The sequence below is a fragment of the Ambystoma mexicanum genome, chromosome 11 (assembly GCF_040938575.1).
Source record: "Ambystoma mexicanum isolate Mex_15411 chromosome 11, UKY_AmexF1_1, whole genome shotgun sequence".
Classification (NCBI taxonomy): domain Eukaryota; kingdom Metazoa; phylum Chordata; class Amphibia; order Caudata; family Ambystomatidae; genus Ambystoma; species Ambystoma mexicanum.
The window spans coordinates 991,442,091-991,463,098 of record NC_090934.1 but is presented as its reverse complement, the minus strand read 5'-3'; the positions used below and the strand labels follow the sequence as shown (position 1 = coordinate 991,463,098).

The window sequence follows — 21,008 nt, the reverse complement described above, 5'->3', positions numbered from 1 at the left end:
CCCACCCCAAAGTGACATCCCGGGAAGCGATGAAACACGACCTTTCACCCTTTGACAAAACAGGAAGTGGCATCAAATAGCATTGTTCCTTAGTACACTAAATTACTGTAAATCCAAGCAGACGTCCAAGGCCAAATGATATGTTATTGTATAGCACTTACGCTTAAGCTCTTCTTTATAGAACAAATATGCATACAAGATCACCCAACCTGTGTTGGTACTCATTTATTGACCTAAGAAGGACGAAAGGCTTTTTGGAGAGAAAAAAGAAAAAAAAAAGATGTTTTTTTTTCAATTTCTTTTTTTTTCTTTTAAACCGGCCCAGACATGGCCAGAAACCGGCTCCCATTCCCCAGGGATGATTTTGGCCCGGCCATGGGCCGAAAGGCCGAGGGGCCAATCCGACCCTGGTCCGAGGTCCCTCGTACAGAGGCTAAAGTTCCCAACATTTCTGAGAGGCCTGGCAAGGCCTTATCAGTGAAGGTTGTTTCTCACCGCTCCCGCTCTTGCGGCGACACCAGATCTGTTGAGGAGGGCAAAGAAGGAAAATTCTTTTTTTACCGTTAGTGCCGCGGTCCTTCCTGGGAAGGCTGATTTGGCAGTTGGTATTTTGCAGAAACATTCAAGGCCTCATAGTACCTGCTCTGCCGAGGTTCCTTTCGTTAAGGCTAAATTTAAGACCCCTGATCCATCAACTGGGACCCCTTGTTCACGTGCCGCAGTTCCCCTCAGGTGATGACAAAATGGCGGCCGTACCCGCGGGCAGCCATTTTGGGTGCTACTCCTACAACTACGCCATCGGCCTCAGGTGTAGAACTTGGCTCGGGGGGTGAACCTAGAGTTTCTTGTGCGCATCCTTTTCGGCCAGTCTGACTGGAATGCTCGGATGCCCCTTCCGCACAATGTTTCGTTGCATGTGGGGTCGGCGCCTTTGATTTTTGTGGATACTTCGGGAGATGGGCCGGTGTGGCAACCTTCCCCGTTACGTCCCTGGTATTATCCTCCTCATGAGAGGCCTCCTCCGGTTTCGAAGCAGTCCTCAGAGGAAGCCTTATGCGTACCGACCCCATGAGGGAATATTTCAAAGGGCTTTTCAGAGAAATATGTCCACCTGCGCCTCCGGCTCCACCCGTTCCTCTGGTGGTTCTGCCGGCGCCCTCTTTATATACAGTGCCTTCTTGTCCCCCGTGGACAAGGCAGTGCCTGACACGGTTCAGCAGGATCCTGACATGTCGGATGACGCGCAGGGCGATCAGGACAACAAAGACCTGCCCCGCTCTATTAGAGCTTTTCATGACCGGGTACTGGACATGATGTGCTTCTTGGATGTTCCGGTGCCCGAGGCACCCTCTCCGCAGGAGGGCGTGCTTTCTGGGGCATTCACCCTGACTCCTTTGGAGAGTACCGGCCCGTTCTTGCAGAAGGACGTTCTGGCCGAGGTCCGCAGGGTCTGGGAAAAGCCACACTCCGGACTTTTCGTCAATAAGAAAATTGATGCGCGATACAGGCAGCATTCTTCGGAAGAGGTGGCCCTGTCGTCTTGTCCGCCCCCCTCCTCCACAGTGGTGGCTGCGGCCACTTTACAGTCCAAGCCAGCAGCATCCTCTTCTACGACGGCTACTCAGGTTCTGGGAAAGGAGAATAAACTCCTCGACTCCCTTGGGAGGAAGATTTTCGCCAACTCGGCCTTGCAGCTCCGGCAGGCCAATGCCGAACTGGTGTTAGCGGGGGCTAATATGAGGATGTGGAAAGGTCTGTCGGAGTTTGAGGAGTTCAACCCGGTCGAGAAGCTGGAAGACTTTAAAGCGGGATTATCCGACCCCAGGGTCTTGGCCCAGGATCTCCTGGAGGCTATGGCTCATCATGTAGACACCTCGGCTCGGGGCCTTATGCTGGGGGTTGATACCTCACGACAGGCGTGGCTGCATGCCACCAAATTCTCAAAGGAAGTACAGGACAAGGTGTTGGACCTTCCATTTGATGGTAAGGCGCTCTTTAATTCTACAACCGATGTAGAGCTGACCAAGACGAAGGATAGCACTCAGACAGCTAAGTCCTTGTCGGCCCTTGTTAAAACCCCTTTTAAAACCCAGCGGCCTTTGTTGCAAAGTCGACTCTCGTCTAGTTTTAGGGGCTTCCTAGACCAGAAATCCCGCAGAGTGGATATCCCTTTGGGGAATAACCGCCGGAGGCAACAACGGACTCAGTTTTTCTCCCGCTCCTCAGCCTCCTCCTCCGGTTCAGGTGGCAACACCACGAAAAACCTACAAAATGAGGTTTCTCCGCGCTCGCACGAGACCCCGGTGGGAGGACACATTGCGTCTCATTGGGAGGCATGGCAGACCATCACCGAAGACAGATGGGTCTTGTCAGTCGCTCGGGCGGGCTTCCGCTTACCCTTACACCCTACCCCACCCTTCAACCCTCCTTTTCAACTGTCGGGTTCGCCCTCCCTCAAAGCCGAGGTTCAGAAGCTTCTGGACATCAGAGCTGTAGAACCTGTTCCCCTTTGGGGAGCGAGGGGAGGGCTTCTACTCCCGGCTGTTTACGGTGCCCAAACCCAACCAGGCTGGCCTGTGCACCATCCTAGACCTTTCCCCGTTCATTCTTTTCCTACCCCAAGAGAAATTCAAGATGATCACGCCCGGCCAGATAGGGTCCTCCTTGCAGATGGGCGATTGGCTCAGCATGGTGGATCTTCAGGATGCGTACATGCATATTCTGATTTGGAATCCACACAGGAGATATCTCAGTTTCTCTTTGGGAGAGGAGCACTTCCAGTTTGAGTGCTTCCTTTTGGCCTCAGCTCTGCGCCGCGTGTCTTCACGAAGATGATGTCGGTGATTGCGGCCTATCTTCGTCTGCAGGGTATCCATGTGTATCCGTATTTGGACGACTGGCTCTTACGCAGTCCTTGCCTGTTGAAAGCGGCATGCAATCTTCAGTCTCTCCTTCAGCTCCTGTTCCATCTTGGGCTGTCAGTGAACTGGCGGAAATCTTCCATGACGCAGGACTTGATTTTCATGGGTTTTCGCTGGAACACGATCGACTGCAGAGTGTACCTGACTGGGGACAGAATGGCAGATCTGTTCGCCACGTGTCAGATGTTTGCGCAGTCGGAGAGCATGTCGGCCTGGTGGTTCCAGAGGCTTCTGGGCCTCACGGCCTTGTGTGTGTTGGCTCTTCCTCTTGCTCGTCTCAAGATGAGGCGGACTCAGATGGCTCTTCGGAGTTCTTGGCGTCAGGCTGTGGACCCGGATTCCAAGTTGATAATGATTCCAGCTTCCATGAGAGTGGACCTGGAGTGGTGGTCATCTCTCAGCAACCTGTCGGTGGGTGCGGGGTTCCAAGACCCAGCCCCTACGGTGACTATCTCGACGGACTCCTCCCTTCTGAGGTGGGGTGCGACGTTGGATGTTCTTCAGGTCTCGGATCTCTGGTCGTCTCAGGACAAGCTCCTCCACATAAATCATTTAGAGCTTCTGGAGATCTTCCTAGTGCTCAGGGCGTTCAGACCGATCATAGCCAACAAAGTGGTCTGCATACGCACGGACAATGTGGTGTCGATGTATTACATCAACAAGCAAGGGGGAACCAAGTCTCCCCCTCTCGTGGACCTGTCCATCCAGATTTGGGAGTGGGCTGTACTTCATGGTTTTGGCTTCTTGCAGTGCACATCCCGGGTCAGCTGAATGTCAGAGTGGATGCTCTCAACTGGTGGACAGTGGTCAGCTACTAGTGGGAGTTGAAGGCGGAGGTCCTCTCATGGATTTTCTTGCGTTGGGGCACACAGGAAGTGGACCTCTTCGCTAAGGCGGTAAACAAGAAGCTTCCTCCGTATGCCTCCAGAGGAGGGCTCTGGGCTGGGAGCCTTCTCTCTGGGGGATGCTCTCGAGATTCCATGGCACAACATGAGAGCTTAGGTCTTCCCGCCTCTGCCTCTAGTTCATCGAGCAACTTGGAAGCTGAAGAACTCGGTGAACTGTTCCCTTCTACTCATAGCCCCGTGGTGGCCGGCCAGTTTTTGGTTCTCAGAACTTCAATACCTGTCAGTGTATCCGCAGATCAGGTTACCAGTGACCCCCAGTCTTCTTCATCAAGGGGAACCGCAGCTGTGGCACCCCTCCCCACAATCGCTCAGCTTGGCAGCATGGTGCCTGAGTTCAAGTCTTTAGAACATCTTAACTTGTCTACGGATAACATGCGTATTATCCAGGCAGCCAGGAAACCCTCGACTAGGTCCCAGTACAGAAGCAAATGGCTCAGGTTCTGTCATTGGTGTTTGAGCAAGCAGTTGGACCCTAGGGGGGCTACAATTGACACAGTTCTGTCCTTTGTATCCTTCTTAGCAGAGTCGGGTGTCCATGTTCTGTCATGCAGAACTTACCTTTCAGCGGTTTCCGCTTACCTTTCTACGGACCAATGCTCTTACTCTCTGTGTAATCCAGTGGTTAAGAGGCATTTTGCAGGCTTGACACGCCCCTATCCTCCAATTCGTAGTCCGCACCCGTTGTGGGATCTAAATGTAGTCCTGACGGTGTTGTCCTAAGCCTTTCGAGCCAATGGCCACAGTGGACCTAAAGTACCTGTCCTGGAAAGTGTCCTTTTTGGTCGCCATTACGTCAGCAAGGTGGGTGAGTGAGCTCCACGCCTTGTTGGTGGAGCATCCCTTTTTGGTCTTTCACAAGAATAAGGTAGTCCTACGGACGAATCATGCTTTCCTGCCGAAGGTGGTATCTGAATTCCATCTGAATCAGTCGATCTCCCTGTCGGTCTTTTTTCCGAACCCTACCTCAGAGGCAGAAAGGGTTCTGCATCATCTCGATGTCGGAAGGGCTCTTAAGTTCTATCTGGACAGAACATCCGAGGTTAGGAGTTCTTCTCAACTGTTGTGACTTTTGGTAACCCTGAGGGTAAGCAGGCATCTAAGGCGACTATTTTTCAGTGGATCGCCGCCTGCATTACGGAGTCTTTCACCATCCAAGGGCTGAAGCCTCCTAAGGGTATTCATGCACACCTGGTGCTGGGCAAGGCAGCCGTGGTTGCTTTCAGAAATATGTCCCCTGGGAGTCCATCACTAGGGCAGCTACTTGGGCCTCCCCATCTGCTTTTTGTAAGCATTATTGTCTTGATATGAGCTCACGAGCTGATGCTGAGTTTGGTCAGGCTGTGCTGAAGAACCTGCTTCAGTAAGGGGTATTTCCATCCACCCGTAGTTCCTGTAAGGAGTGCTTGGCATTCTCCCATAAGTATGGAGGAAAGGGGACGGGACGTAGGAGTATAACCAGGTTACTCACCGTAGTGACCACCTTACTCCTAGTCCATAGTCCTTTCCTCCATACGCCTGCCCGCCGTTCCCTCTAATAAGGTTCCTCTGTTATTGCTAATAGGTCTTAGACCTGGCGATAGGAAAGGACTGATGGGCGATGCGCAGGGCGGAGCAAAGGTGGGCGGGGTTACGGCCGCGTGCCGGGCCCCGCACAAGAAAGAGAGGAAGGACACATTTTTGCAAAATTTGGATGCTTTTTACAAAAGTGCTCCGGTCCCGTCCCAGAGGACGGAGAGATGTCCCACAAGTATGGAGGAAAGGGGACTATGGACTAGGAGTAAGGTGGTCACTACGGTGAGTAACCTGGTTATTCTCTCTGGCCAATTGGTACAGATTGCAAATACCCCACATCTCTGCCCCATACAAAACTGCTGCTAAAGCCTGGGCCCTGTATGCTCAGAGGTCTGGAGAGGCCACCCTCCATACAAATGGGCAAATCTCATTTCCCCCAGTACAAACATACATTCAGTGGTCTACATACGTTGCAGGCGATACACGACTTGGTTATATTAATCAAACCTAGAGGTTTTGTTGTTAAAATTAAACTGCATCATCTGCCAATAATTAAATGCCCAGATGCTCCCTATTCAAAGAAGGCGAATCGCCTGTTTTTTATTTTTATTTCCTTAATTCGGATGTTAATATGTGAAGAGAAAAGCAACAGTGCCATAATTCACACCTCCCTCACCCGCTTGGCATCTGGGCAGTTCTTTGTGGATTTCCCCCCACTTCCTCCAGAATCCAGGGGACTGTGTTTGTGTTCTTATTGTAAATGGCATGAATTGCCCTTAATAAGTCTTCAGTAACCTTTACATTTTCCAGACCAAGTCTCTCTTACGCTGTCAAAAGTGTTTTTGACATCCCAAGCGATGATGTTCAAGGCTTGATTTTTGTTAAGAGCATATTTCGAATAGATTGTGTCCTCCCACGTATTCCTCATCTTTGATATACGTATCTCGCCAGCTTTGCTGCTTTGGAAAAATTAATTCGGCAGAGGGTGCTGTGCACAATGTCGTGGCATCAATGTCCCTCGAAAGCCGCTGTGGCGTGTCAACGTCACTAGTAGTAGAAGTACCTTGTGCCGCGCCCGTTGGCTTTAGTTCTGTTTTTTTCCGATAGCTTTGCTTCAAGTAATACCGGCGCACTTCGTTTTCCTTCTGAAAAATGTCTTCAACCCCTTCCACCCCTAAGTCGGGATTTAAAAAATTTCACCACTGCATGGCGAAGATGTCGATAACAGATAATCACTGTGTCTGCCTTTGGTGTTTGGGTTCCGGCCACCAGACCAACGACTGCGGGTCTTGTCAGTCTGACTAAAATAGCTCTCTGGGAATGCAGAGGTAAATTGGCGGTGGGGGGGAAAGCTTCGAAGGCTACTTCAAAGGGGTATAAAAAGTTTGGTGAGATTAAGGACTCCACTCGGCATAAACATTCGAAGAGTTCTCGGTCGAGGAGTCGGTCGAGACAATCTTCTTCTCCGAAGAAGAGACACCATAGGTCTCTCTCTTCATGGGATACCTCCACAGAGGTTATAAGATGCCCGACTACGTCAGAATCTCCAGTAAATGGCATGCTGTTAGGGTAGAGATGATGCAGATTTTTGAGAATGCGGCCTCAACCCCCCCCGCCCCCCCCCCCCCCCCCGCCCCCTCAAGAGTCACGCAAGAGCCATACCCCGGTCACTCCTTTGGACAGCTCAGAAAGGTCAAAAACGACTTCGGTGAAGACAAATGGTGAAACAGAGACTCGAGATACTCGACCCGACAAAAAGGTGTCGATGGTATCGACTTGTGAGTCGAGTCCGTCTCCGATACCGGAGAAGAAGCAAAAACGTCAAAACCTTCGATTTTGTCGGCACCGATTGCTTCAATGCCAAAATCAAGGGATAAATGTACCCCTTTATCGAAGACGCCTTCGCCGTTACGGAATCTTCCATTCCATCGAAGCACATACAAGTTCAGGAGAAAATATTCAAACCTGTACCGAAGAAAGACTTTAAGTAAATGTCTTCAATTTATGAAGAGGAAAGTGCTTCAGATGAGGAAATTTCTCCATTGGGAGTGAGGTATGACATTGGAGAGGTACCTGAAAATCTAATTGACCATGAGCCAAAAATGAAAGATCTCTGGGACTCCCTCCACTCTGCCAGTGGTCTTGATACATTACCAGAGTTGGAGTTTGGTAAACCTGACCCATCAGACCATGCTGGAAACCTTATGAACAGGGTCACTGAATGCATGGGTTGGAGAAGGGCGTCACCAACTTTTGAACATGACATGACGGACATCCTGGACCAGGGTCCCCAAAAAATACCCAATTTTACCTTTTCATAAGGCCCTTCAGAGGAAGGTGGTAGCTAACTGGGAAGCTCCAGAATGTGGTCCTGCTGTCAACAGGAACTTCTCTAGGAAATATAGACCCTCAAACAGTGACCCTGACTATCTCAGTGAACAACCTATGCCTGAGAGTTTGGTAGCCAAGGCTGCGACTTCGACCAGACAGTCTGCTTGGCCCTCTATTCCCCCGGATAGAGACAATAAAAAAGTGGACGCATGGGCTCGCAAGGTTTTTACCTCGGGCAGTATGGCCCTGAAGTCCACTAATGTTACCTGTACCCTGGCTAGGTTTACTTATACCATGTGGGACTGTGTTAGCTTGGCGGCTGATCATATTCCAGAAGGCGAGGAAAGGGATGGCCTTCTGAACTTAGTTAAGGATGGCAAGGAGGCGATGGGAGAGTGTCTCCAATCAGGACTGGATACTGCTGACAGCATTAGCATTTCCATGGCTGCAAGCACTGTACTAAGCAGATTTGCGTGGTTGAGAAAGTCTGGGTTTGCACCGGACCTGCAGGCCAGGCTGCTCAACATGCCTTTCGACGGCTCGAGGTTGTTCGGCAGCAGGGCAGATGAGTCTGGAGAAGCTGCAGACCTCCAAGGCGGCGGCTAAGTACCTTAGCGCCTTCATTCGATAACCTCAACAACCTTCGTTGGGCTCATCTTCCTGGAGGGGTTGTTCTTTTCACTTCTATTCCTCAGTTGGTAGAGGAAGAGGACAGGCTGCACAAAGAGGGCAAAGAATATTCCCTCGTGGTGGACAAGAAAGGGGTGCAAAACAGCCCCAGCAGCGGCATCGTTATACTAAGCTGCTGCTGCAGACGCCTCTAAGCCACTCTGAGGCCATAACCCACAAGACCCTGGTGGGAGGCAGAATCTCTCAGCATCTGAACGAATGGCAGGGCATTACTTCTGATACTTGAGCACTGGAAACAGTAGCTCAAGGTTACTGCCTTCCTTTTCTTAAAAGGCCTTCGATCATCCACCGGGAACCAACTCTGTCAAAATTCCAGATCCGCTCCTTGTGCAGGAAATCTTAACCCTGCTAGAGAAAGGTGCAATAGAACAGGTACCTGTAGCAGAGAGGAACAAGGGTTGATATTCCCCTTATTTTCTGATTCCTAAGAAGGACAGAGGATTGAGGCCCATCTTGAACAAGTTCCTCAGGAAGGACAAGTTAAAGATGGTTACCCCTTTTCAGATCCTTCAGGCTCTCCAACTGCAGATTGGTTGGTATCATTGGACCTTCAGGGTGCTTACTTTCATGTGCCAATCCATCCCAAGTACAGAAAGTACCTGATGCTCGCGGTTGGCGGTTCACATTATCAGTTTAGAGTTCTGCCATTCGGTCTGACCTCCGCCCCGAGGATTTTCACAAAACTGATGGCGGTAATGGTGGCAAGTCCCTATCTGGATGACTGGTTAATCAGGGCTCGTTCTCCCGAGCAAGCTCAGGAACATCTCAGCATCACCTGCCACTCCATACACAGACTGGGCTTCTACCTCACTTTCAAGAAGTCCCACATTATACCATTCCAGAGACTTCAGTTCATCGGAGCAGTCTTGGATACTTCCTCAGGGAAAGCCTCGCCTCCCGAGGTGAAAGCTCAACACATTCAGCAGGTAAAATTCCAGAATGCCCAACATCTTCCGGCCTTTATTTATTTATTTATTTTGAGGTTGCTCGTCGCATTAGCGTCCTGCATTTTCCTGGTGCCAGAGGCCCGATTGAAAATGAGATCCCTTCAATGGGCTCTCAGAACTCAGTGGTCCCAATTTTCAGGGAACATGTCGGATCATTTGCAAGTTTCGAGCAGAGTTGCTCAAGACCTAATTTGGTGGGCTTGCGAGGACAACGTTCTTTCTCAAGGGGCAGTTTTTTTTGGCAACCATGGCCAGAGATAACTGTGGTGACCGACGCCTCACTCACGGGGTCGGGTGCCCACACCAACAAACTAACTCAGTGGCCGTTGGTCTCCATCGGAGTCCAAACTACACATCAACCTTTTAGAGCTGAGGCCAATTAGACTAGCGCCAAATGCCTTTCTGCCCTCTGTACGGGGAAAGAATGTCCTGATAATGACGAACAACACAGTGGCCGTGCACTACCTCAACACAAGAGTAGGCATATGGTCGCTACCACTGTGCAGAGGCATTGCAGCTCTGGTTCTGGGCAATACAAGAAAGAATATCTGTCGGCAGTTCACCTAGCCCAGAGAGCAGAACACAGCGGCTGATGCTCTGATCAGGCAGAGCACAGTCTCCCACGAGTGGGAACTAGCTCAGGAAGTCCTTCAAGAGATCTTCACCTTTTGGGGAACCCCTCAAGTGGATCTGATCACGACCAGTGTCAACCGGAAGTGCAATCAGTACTGCTCAAGAGAATTTGCTCCAAGAGGAGCTCTAGGGGACGTGTTTGTAGTGGACTGGGAATTTCCACTCTGTACGCGTTTCCTCCAGTTCCCGTGATTCCTCATGTAATCAGGAGGTTGAGAACGTTCAGGAAAACCATGATCCTAATTGCTCTGGATTGGGCTAGGAGGAAGTGGTACCTGGACCTTCTGCACATGTCCATCTGCCCTCCAATAAATCTTCCGCAAAGAGAGGATCTTCTATTGCAAGAGGAAGGTTGGGCTCTCCCTCCAGAGGTCAAGACACTCAGCCTTCACGCATGGTTTATGAGAGGCTGAGATATAGAGATTGGGACCTTCCGGATGACATAATGGAGATTTTGCTTTCGGTTAGAAGGTCAGCAACCAAATCCTTGTACCGGTGTCGTCGGAATAAATTCAGTAACTGGTGCAAGGACAAGAATGTGGACCCTTTTCAATGTGGCACTCGTATGGTGCTTTCTTTTCTGTTGCATCTGGCCAATCTGGGGCTCCAGACTGGAACAATAAATGGATACCTGGCGGCGCTTTCCATCTTGAAACGCTCCTCTGAAGAAGTTTCCTATTTCAAGATACCATTAATGGTCCAATTTCTCCTTTTCATGTCTCTGCTTGGGATTTAAATATTGTGTTAAAGTTTCTAACATGTATACCCTTTGAGCCTTTACATTCCTGCCCGGTCTTTTTGCTCAATCTGTCGGTAAAACGATTGACATTCATTTTGTGGGAGTCTGCCTTTTCTAAATATGTGGGTTTTGCGCCGGGAACAGTCGTTAAATGATAGCACTGTGTCCCAGTCACAAAACCCGCGTTAACTGGCATTTCAATCAAGTTACGTGTTTTGCACACTTCTACTTTTCATGCTCACCTCTGTCTGACGGCAAAAAGACCGCCCGTTGCACCTAAAGAAATGAAGTAGGCGTAGAGTCAACAAGTAAACTTGACATGTGGAACGTGTTATCAAGAAGACAAGATCTTCAGAGTCGCAGGTACTCAAGGTCAGAAAAAAAACTAATATTCACTAATATGGAATTAAACAGAATGTTTAAATGTTAAAATACAGTGTAAAATCACATTGACTAGAATATTTGTTTACTTAATTTACAGAAATTAATTCATTGAATCAAGTCATTTGTCCGCACCTGATGGAAGGGCACAAATTGCCCAAAACGCATCGTGCATTAGAGAATCATACCAACGAATAGGCAATGTGCCTGAAGTTACAGAATGTACTGTGATACACACGGACTAATATCACTTTGAGACTATAGGAAATGAACTCACAGATGAGTAACATGCAACACTTTTCACAGGAGATAAGAGTCGTACGGAAATGATTTAAGTGCTTTTTTGCTCTTTTTTGCTGTATCTGAAATAAGCACTACCAAGCATGAGGAAATGCTAAATTGTAGAATCATTTATGTATTGTGAATATAGAAAATTGGAAAGTCAAGTAGAGACATTGTTATTATTATCTATATATTTTTTTTGCGTAAATAATTAAAACCCATAAATGTTGCAAAAAATAACACTTCCAACTTTCTACCCTCCTCCTCATTTGGGCAAAGAGGAAGAGAGGTTTCATAGACTAGACCCAAAAAGGGCTCTTGAGTTTTTACATTGCTATAATGGCAACATTTTGCCATCATGATCAACTTTTTGTTGGTTATGCCGGTCCTAAATTAGGACTAACAAACTGTTTATAGTGACTTTTTCGAATGTCACATTTTCGAATGCCTTTTTTTCGACACAAATATGCTAGAAATTTCCCCCCCCAACCCCCTGTTTTTTTTTTTTATTTACACTTTTTTTTTTTACTAACTAAACCAAAAAAAATAAAATTAAAAAAAACGCATTCGGAATTTTATTTTTTAGGTAAATTTGTTTTCGACAAAATGGCATTCGAAAATATGCATTGAACAATTTGCCTGGATACCAAAACAAACTATGTCCTGGTGGATTACACTGGCTACTGGAGAGTGTTACAGACTTGCTGGAAAAGACCCGCCGGAAGGGCTTTGAGCTCATTCCATGAAAGGCATGACAACTTGGGGTGTGTCCATAATTGACATTTGCTCAGCTGTAACTTGGGCGTCAATTCATACCTTTTGTTAAGCATTACTGCTTAGACTCCTCCTCTTCTTCTCAAGAAGGCCTTTTTGCCAAGGCAGTCCTTCATTCCATTCATGATAAATCTAAATAGTACTCCCTCCTCCAAATTGACATTGCTTTCGGAGTCTATCAAAGATGAGGAATACGTGGGAGGACACAATCCATTAGAAGAACAAGTTACTTACTAACTGGTAACGTTCTTTCGACTGGATGTTCCTCCCACGTATTCCTCATCACCCCTCCCAGCCTACCCCACTGTACAATTTACGTGAATTACACTCTGTGTTTCCTGAGAGCTTGCAGTCTGGGGTACGCCTGGTTAGTTCCTCGAGTTATGGAATGAAAAAACAGAACTGAAGCCAACAGGCGCGGCACACCACGACATTGTGCACAGCGCCCTCTGCCGAGAATATTTTTTCCAAAGCAGTAAAGCTGGCGAGATACGTATATCAAAGATGAGGAATACGTGGGAGGAACATCCAGTCTAAAGAACATTACAAGTTGGTAAGTAGCTTGTTCTTTTGTATCAATAATTTGTCGCAAGGCTCAATCTATTGTATGAATCCCTCTTTAGAAACTGGCTTGTACATGTAGAAATATTTGAGCTACACCTGCTTAAAAAAACCTCTCTAGACACTACCATCCCAACCAATTATAGGCCTATAACTACAGTCCCTTTCCTTTTCAAAATTATTGACAAAGCAGCCTACCTACAAATCCAGTCCTACCTGGAGATTAACCATCTCCTAGGATTTAGACAATCCGGATTCAGACCCCTACATGGAACTGAAACTGCGTTACTAGATCTAAAAACGTAAATAGACCTAATAAAAGATAACAGACAATGTGCACTACTTCTACTATTAGACCTCTCCGCTGCCTTCGATCTGGTCGACCATAACATACCTTGTAAGCAGCTATCATCGGCAGCAAACTTCTCCCCTGAGGCTACTACCTGGATGAAATCCTTTTTAAACGGAACGATGAGAGTATTCTCCCCTACAGATGCAGCCGGCCCTATCCCCATCACCTGTGGAGTTCCTTAAGGCTCCTGCGTCTCCCCCACACTATACAATGTGTTTACCAAACCCCTATTTGGCATCTTGGACAGTCTGGGTGTCATCTACACCAACTACGCAGATGACACCCAGATAATAATCCTACTATCTGGCAACTATGACCTGGACAACGACCGACTAAACAAAAGCAATCTACCTCGTCATTCAGACATGGATGGCCACCCATAGCCTGTACCTGAATGATGAGAAGACTGAAATTCTCATACTAGGTGCCTCTACTCATATAAAAAAAACTCAACCTTAAATACACCTCGTTCAATATAGACGGCAACCGATCACTACAGCCAAGGAAACTAAAACCTTAGGCTTCCATCTTGATTCTTCCTTAAACCTTAAGAAACAAGTTAATGCCACTGGGGCAGCTACTGCGTATACTTGCAAACTAATGCATGTAGAAACTATCTCTCTACCAATAGCCGCATGATTTTGGCATGTGCACTAATCCGGTCTAAACTGGATTACTGCAATGCTCTGTGTGCAGGAGCCAACAAAAGAGTACTAAAAAAACTCCAAACACTGCAAAATAATGCAATAAGAATGGCACTGGGCATCCCAAGAAAAGACCACATCTCGGAAATGAGAAGAAGCCACAAATGTCTCTCTATCCAGGATAGAATCTACTTCAAACTTGTTTCCATTTCTCATAAATCTCTGCACAACGCTGCCCCCAAATACCTCATAGAGAAAATAGCTCTAAAAACATCATCTTGACCCACAAGATCAGCTAACTCGCATTATCTCACCGCGCTTCAACCTAAAAAGAGCTGGAGGCACCAGCTTCCCGGTTCAAGCAGCCTTGGCATGGAATGCCCTCCCACTTAACTTACGCACTGACTTCAACCTACACAGTTTCAGGCCCAACACCAAAAAATGGCTCCTCACTAAGGACACTGCACACAATGTTTCAGCTAACAACCAGATGCTTATAAACCAGGTGCCTTTAGCCCCTTTCCGGCCCTTATGTATAACCCTCCCTTTGCTTAACCTCTATGCCATTATGTATAACCCCGACATATATACCTATGCTTGTCTAGTTTACTTTTTCTTGCAGCCACTGTATTGTAATGTTATGCTGTTCTTAGTGCTGCTACTACCTGTCTTTATTCCACTCCTTATTTATGTTCTTTTCATATGTACTTCTATATTATAAGCTGTCTTGCATAGCGCCCAGATGCCCCAGGGTGTGGCTCGCTGTATAAATAATAAACACCAGTTCTCCAAATGATTGACCAGTATATTCCCTTAGATTTTAGCGAGCCAGTTGATTTCGGAGATCGAGCGATGGCTGGAAGGAGCACACCTACAATCCTTCTTAAATATGGGTCCTACCTCAGCACTAGCCCATGATGAGGGCAACAATAAAGGTTTATTCAGATCATTGAACCAACATTAAAGGAAGGGGACCAAGCTGGTCAATTCAGATTTTAAAAGATCTAGAGGTAATTTGTCTGGACCTGGCTTTTTCAGTACATTTGATCTCCTGTGTTGGCATGATCACGAGAGCAGCTTGAACTTGCTCATGTCTATCTGGTAACGTACCTGCAGAAGGAAATAGATCCTCCATCCAAAACCTAAAGTCCTGACAAATATGTTAACTTCAAACGTCTTGGAGGACGCCACTCCCTCCTTGGTGGTGCTCTCCCAACGTGTACATAGATGTATAGATGCTGCTGCGCACTAGAGTGCACTCCAGTTCAAATCCGTGACCCCTGCCCCTTGCTAGTGAACAGTGATTTCTAGTCTTCTGGTCACGTCCTGCCAGATCTTATGGGCCTCCAGTAATCTGCTTTTCAGTTGCCTGAACTCGCCATCAAACCACGCTGTTTTGGTGCTGGGTTGCCTTTGAACTTCTGCACTCCTAGAGCTAGATTTAATTTCTTTGGTGGGTTTTCGTCATGCTGTAAAGATTCAGGTTCTTGATGCTACTTGCTCTGTTTTGGCATGTGGTGCCTGTGGGCTGAGTTTTCAATGCCGTTAAGTTCTGTGTGTCTGCTAATTCCTCGTCGGGTTCTGGGCCCTGCAGTATTGCTGCTTGTCTTCATTTTATGTATGGCCTGCACATTGGTGTGTATGATTTGTGTCATCTTTTGCAGTCTTATAGTTTTCACAGGACTTGGAAACAGTTCTGTGATTGGTGCTATATAAATGCAGTTCATTTCAGGAATCTGATAGTTTTGCTAATGATTGGTCCTAGGGCTGCCAAGGTTTGTATTGCTTTACACCAGGGCTGTAGAAATGGGAAGCGGAAACGATCCCAATATTTACAGGCTGCGAGTCTTCACAGTAATGCCAAACACATCTCCAGCCATCACACAACCACACATACCTCCTCGAGTACTGCTGAAAGAAGTACAAAGACCTGCCAAAGAACCAACATGCTCCACGACATCTTCACCTTACTCTTCACTTTCTCTTGTTAGATCCAGCGCTTTTGAACACCCAGGCAGACGAGCATAAACCTACACTACCCCATGTTCCTGCTCTACTCGGCTTACCTTTTCCCACCACAGACCCAGTGATACCTGCCCACCTCGTTGCCGCTGCTTCACTGCACTAGGTGAAACGGCTGTTTTGCTTTTTTTGCAGGTTTATTTTAGAGGACATGCAGGGTAAGGGATTATATATTTATTATTTTTAGGATAGTGGGTAGGGAGTGCTGAGGGTGTGAAAGCGGTGTAGAGGACTTGCCCCCCCATAAAACAACTCAAAGGCCACAGTGATGAGGTGGAGCAGATCTGACCAAGGTCTGGGCATTGGAGCCATGGGCCCAACATGCATCCAGGAGCCACTACCTATAAATTACCATTTTCTTTCTTAAACTCTCCAATGATTTTGCTTCTAGAGTTCACTCACTCATAAATATAACAAATAGATACGCTATATCTACATCATATGGTAGGATTGATCTAATAATTGCAGCACTTGGCTCTATGGTGATTGTAGTAGTGGTTTTGATCCCCCCACAGTGCTATGTCTGGTACTTAGTTCACCATGTTTTGCGCTAATTGGAGCACTCTTTTTTTTCATAGTTAATAGTTTTGTTCTGATGCAGGAATTGACGCTCAGCATCATTTTCTTTTCCTGTGGTCCTTCTTTTCAGGGCACGTCTTGAAACTCTTCTATTTCTATAAATGATTTGTTTTCCCGCTTGTGGTTAAAGATTAAGTCCATACTGCTTTTAAGGAGAACGCTTGTTCAAAACATGAATAGCTTCACTGCCTGGTTTCATAATGATATTCATGGCCTTCAAGGATAAAACCAGAATCTGGTGCCCAGGGATGGTGACCACGTGCTTTGTGATGGGATTTGCGGTTTGTGGCAGAAAGGGATCAAAGTAAAGTGCAGAGCCGTGCTAAAAGCTGGGGTAAAGCAAGTGACTTCTCTGGAATAGAGTAAAAGAAACCATGATGGGCGCACTGGGCATCTATGCTACACCACTGCATTGTAGAATTTAGTGTTCGCTCCTTGGTATATAACAGCTAGAAAAGTAAGCAGAGATTGAGGCTGTAGTAATGTGGTACACTGGTTCAGGCTATCACAAGGATTGGTAATATAGCGTTGGGCTACGTGGTTTGCTATGTCAGTGTCTAAACTTTAAAGAGCAGAGGAGTTGACTAACTGCGTATTTCCTATACACTATAATTTGCAACACATAGCTTGCAGGATGGTAATGAACATTGGTGGTATGGCCCGCAATACCTCAGTACTTTGTATAAAAATGACTTTTTTTTTTTTTTTTGCAGTATTGACAAGATCTCAAAAGTGACGTCTCCTGTACTGGTGATCCACGGGACGGAGGACGAGGTCATTGATTTCTCACATGGCCTGGCCATGTACGAGCGTTGCCCCAGAGCTGTCGAGCCCCTGTGGGTCGAGGGGGCCGGCCACAACGACATAGAGTTGTATGCACAGTATCTGGACCGACTAAAGCAGTTCATATCCCACGAGTTGCCCAACTCCTGAGTGCACCTTGAGTGTTCACCTCTGTTCCTGTGCGTGGGCTTGGTCTGCTGAATCAGCCATGATGAGAAAGAGCTTTGCGCTCTGAAGAAATTCTGCGTCTACAAGTGGCAGTGTGGAGGGAGTTAAGTTCTTGATTTTAATCAGCTGCCTGATGAAATCTATCTTTGAGGTGTTTCAGCTGTTCCGCAGCGGGCATCCTCTGGGACCAACTGCTGTATCTTGGATGAATGAAGCCTTGTTACCCACCCCCTGGTGGGGTGGCGGAGATCCTGCTGGACCCAGACACTGTGTCCCAAAGCTGGGTATGTGCAGAGGTCCATTTCCACTCTGTGGTGGATTTGATGGTTGAATAATTGAGCATGCTAAGAGTGAGCAAGCATCTAGTGTGCTTTAATGGCACTCGCCAACTTCTGTCCTCTGCCTTCCTCTGGGCTGGTTCACCTCAGGGGAAGGGAGAGTTTTCCTTTCATAGAACCTGTAACTGTGGTGGTGTGACCGGAACATGGTCTTGACGACTTTGTTTCATGGCTGTTGATTGTTTTTGCTGTTTTTTTTTTCCAACTGAAAAGGTTTTCTGCTCTTCCTTAATAGGTGGACAGTGAGTTGTGATTAGAGTAAGTTTGCAAAGCGCCTCATGCGTAAACAAACGATAAATGTGTACACTTAAAAACCAAAAAAACGTGATTTTTGTGGCATTTTGAGGTCTTCAATAATTATTCTAAAGCTCATTCCTACAGGGTCTCTTTCACAGGGTCTGCCTCCAATTTCTCTTTGCAGGGAGTAACTAGTTTTTGTGGCTGGTTACGGAAATTTATTAAAACGTTTTTTTTTAAAAGCCTTTTTATTTAAATCCGTTTTTTATCACAGACCTTTTTTATACCTTTTCCAAGATATTTTTACCTTTTAATGTACCTGAACTAATGTCTTATTAAAGTATCCCTTTTCCGTTTGTGGCCGCTGGACTCTGATGCAAACATTTCCTGATTGCAACACAACTGGCCGAGGTCGGGTGACCACCTCTAGAAACCTCGACTGTGCTCCATTGTTGTTCTAATGATTTCTTGAGATGACAATGTGTCTCTTGTACTTTGAGAGAAGTGCTTTGATTGTGATGAATAAAGATTGCATGGGATCAACTCTCCAGAGCAATTTGCAGTTTGTTCTGACCACCTTCTGTACAGCGCGTCCATCTGCTCAACTTCATGTGCCTGTCCCAAGGCCAGGGGACGTTAACTGTGGATTGTTTACAGGCCTGTAATCTGCCCCACCAAGTAATTGGTCACTGTGGATCTTCAAACCTTAGTGCCATACCTCTGCCATACCTCCATAGAAGCTTGCACTCAGTATTGGCATATCCGTTGTTGTTCAGGCTAACATGCGTTCCTTAGCCACTTCTAAGTAGTGAAACCATGCGTGCCAGGTCAGAGTCCATGTGCTTCCAGAGTCCGCACTCCTCCACACACCTCCTTGGAATCATTTCTTGCCTGTCCCTCTCAATCAGATCTAAGGTAACTGCACACTCTTTGTGTCTTGTAAAATATGACATTATGGATGCTTCTGTGCCAAATCTGCTGCAATCGCACAATGCCACAATTTCTCTCCGATTGTTCTCTTCCTCTCGAAGTGCTGTTGGTCAATGTGGCTGACAAGTAAGCTCAACATAGGTACCTCCACAGTGAGAACTTGCCAATTTCACAATAGCGTTTTTTCTCATTAAACTATTTCATAGCACCACAGGCCCTGCAATCATTTACAATTAGCGTGTTCCCCTACAGTCTGAGACTTCTACTTCTCCCAGACTCCTACATCCCTTCCTTCATACTTAAGGGGGACTATTCAGTAGGAGTACAGCACTCCCTACAGCAAGTAACTTTTTCTTTATAAATCCAGGGCTGCAGGTGCCAGAATGCAAAGAAAACCAAAGACTGAACAAACACCATCGAATTGGAATTGGACAATCTGGCATGAAGGCTGCATAATGGGCCACTCATCCTCTGCAGAGATTTTCCCATTCACCCGTTGCTGATAAGCAAATGATGCGGATGAGTCTCAACGTTTTTATCGATATCAATTTTGTGGCTTTGCCCAACGCATGGGTGGAGACAGGATAAGAGTAAACTAAAAGGGTTCAGAAGAGAGGAACATACACTGAGCTTAATTATTCTGTTTACCCATCTATAAAATCTGGCTGCATTATGACCTCCAAAATCAGAGGGTTAAATGCATTTTTAATATGTGCTTCCTTTATTTGTCCAGATGAATAATCCCGTGTTGTGCACTTTGCAATAAACTAAAATGGGTGCATGCAACATCAAACCAAAATACAGTTAACAGGCCAAACTAGGTTGGGCACTCCAAGCAAATGGATAGAACTCCGGCATGGGCAGGCTGGGATGCCGTTGAAGCATGGGCTGTATAGCATTAATACCAAGTTTTGAATACTTCTGCACTCAAAGGTGCTGCTATAGATGTACATCCATTGCTAAAAGGACTGTTGCCAAGTAGAGGATTAATGTTGTCTCTCACTTTACTCTCTGAATCGTGCATGAAGGCAGTGCGCATAGGCTATGGTAAAATGTAAGCAAATGGTGGTGTCTATATAGTGCATGCTACTTGACATCACAGCACCTGTACTAATGTAAGTGATTTTAATGATACACAGATTGTCCACCCCAAAAGATTGAAAAACTGAGCTGGCCCTTCTGGGACTCTAGCAAGTGACTTGCCGTCTGACTAGCCATTTGTTTACAAAGATGTCTGTAGAAGCTACGTACTTCGAAAGTGTCACTGGTGCTCTTATGTTTATTATGAATGTGATTATATTGTTTTGTCGCCCTGGCTTGATGGCGTTGGGAGCAGGTTAGTGAAAACCTGCAGTGAGGCGACCCTAAACTAGCAGAGGACAAGCTCTGGAGGCTTTGATGCTGCAGGTCCCTCTGCCTCCTCTTCCGCAGAGCTGCAACTGATTGCAGAGAAGAAAGAGGGAAGACTAAGTCACCTAGGGACGTCTGTAGAAAAGGGACCATTTTGAAGAGATTAGGAAATAATGGTTCACTTTTGGAGAAAATAATAAACAAATTGATACTATGTACCAATGATTAACATCACACTTACTCTGGGTTTTAATTGGGTCGGACTTCAGCCCTGGCAGTCTCCAAAAATTGCTCTTGGGCAGGAGTTCCCCGAACTGACTTATGTGACATGATTTCCTAGGGCAATAAAAAGATAAGTGACAATGAGGCTGTGAACAAGTAGTTGGTGAGGGGGCACACTTATGATCTAGAACCCTGGCGCTTCATGATATTGGTACATAAAGTATTATAAGTGGGGGGCAGATCCTCTGGCAGTGTCTCTGCACCAGACACTAAAGTAGATTAAGGGAAAAAGGACCAAGGCTGGATAGCAGTCGGCAGGGGCGTTGCTGGGGGGGGGTTAAGGGGGCTATAGCCCCTGATCTTTTGGTTGTAGCCCCGGATAGAATCTCAGGAGCTACAGCCAAAAGGCTAGCTAGCCCCCAGTCTCAACAGTTCTGACATAAGTTTAGCCCCGGGTCTTTTCCAGACCTAGCAACTCCCCTGGCAGTCGGCGAGGGCTGTGCACCCTGAAGACCATTAAATAGTTTCATAATATAGTATTTTAATCTCTTAATTAACGTCGTATAAAATGTGATCATTTTAACATGTCGTAACAAGTAACAGATGCCTCTTGGCCAATGCATTTCAGACCTTTGCCGTCCTCCTTCAAGGCAACTTCTTAAATGTGAACCAAACCGGAAAGTAAGAAAACTATAAACAATATC

General features: G+C 46.7%; 1 protein-coding gene across 1 annotated transcript in view; it reads left to right on the top strand.

Moving 5' to 3' along the window:
- Positions 1–18,345, top strand: part of ABHD17C (abhydrolase domain containing 17C, depalmitoylase) — a 222,263-nt gene extending 203,918 nt beyond the window's left edge. Inside the window, exon 3 of the mRNA XM_069624169.1 lies at positions 16,990–18,345. Within this exon, the coding sequence (XP_069480270.1) occupies positions 16,990–17,209 (220 nt within the window). The 3' untranslated portion in view covers positions 17,210–18,345. The remainder of the gene's footprint in view (positions 1–16,989) is intronic.
- Positions 18,346–21,008: the final 2,663 nt, after the last annotated feature.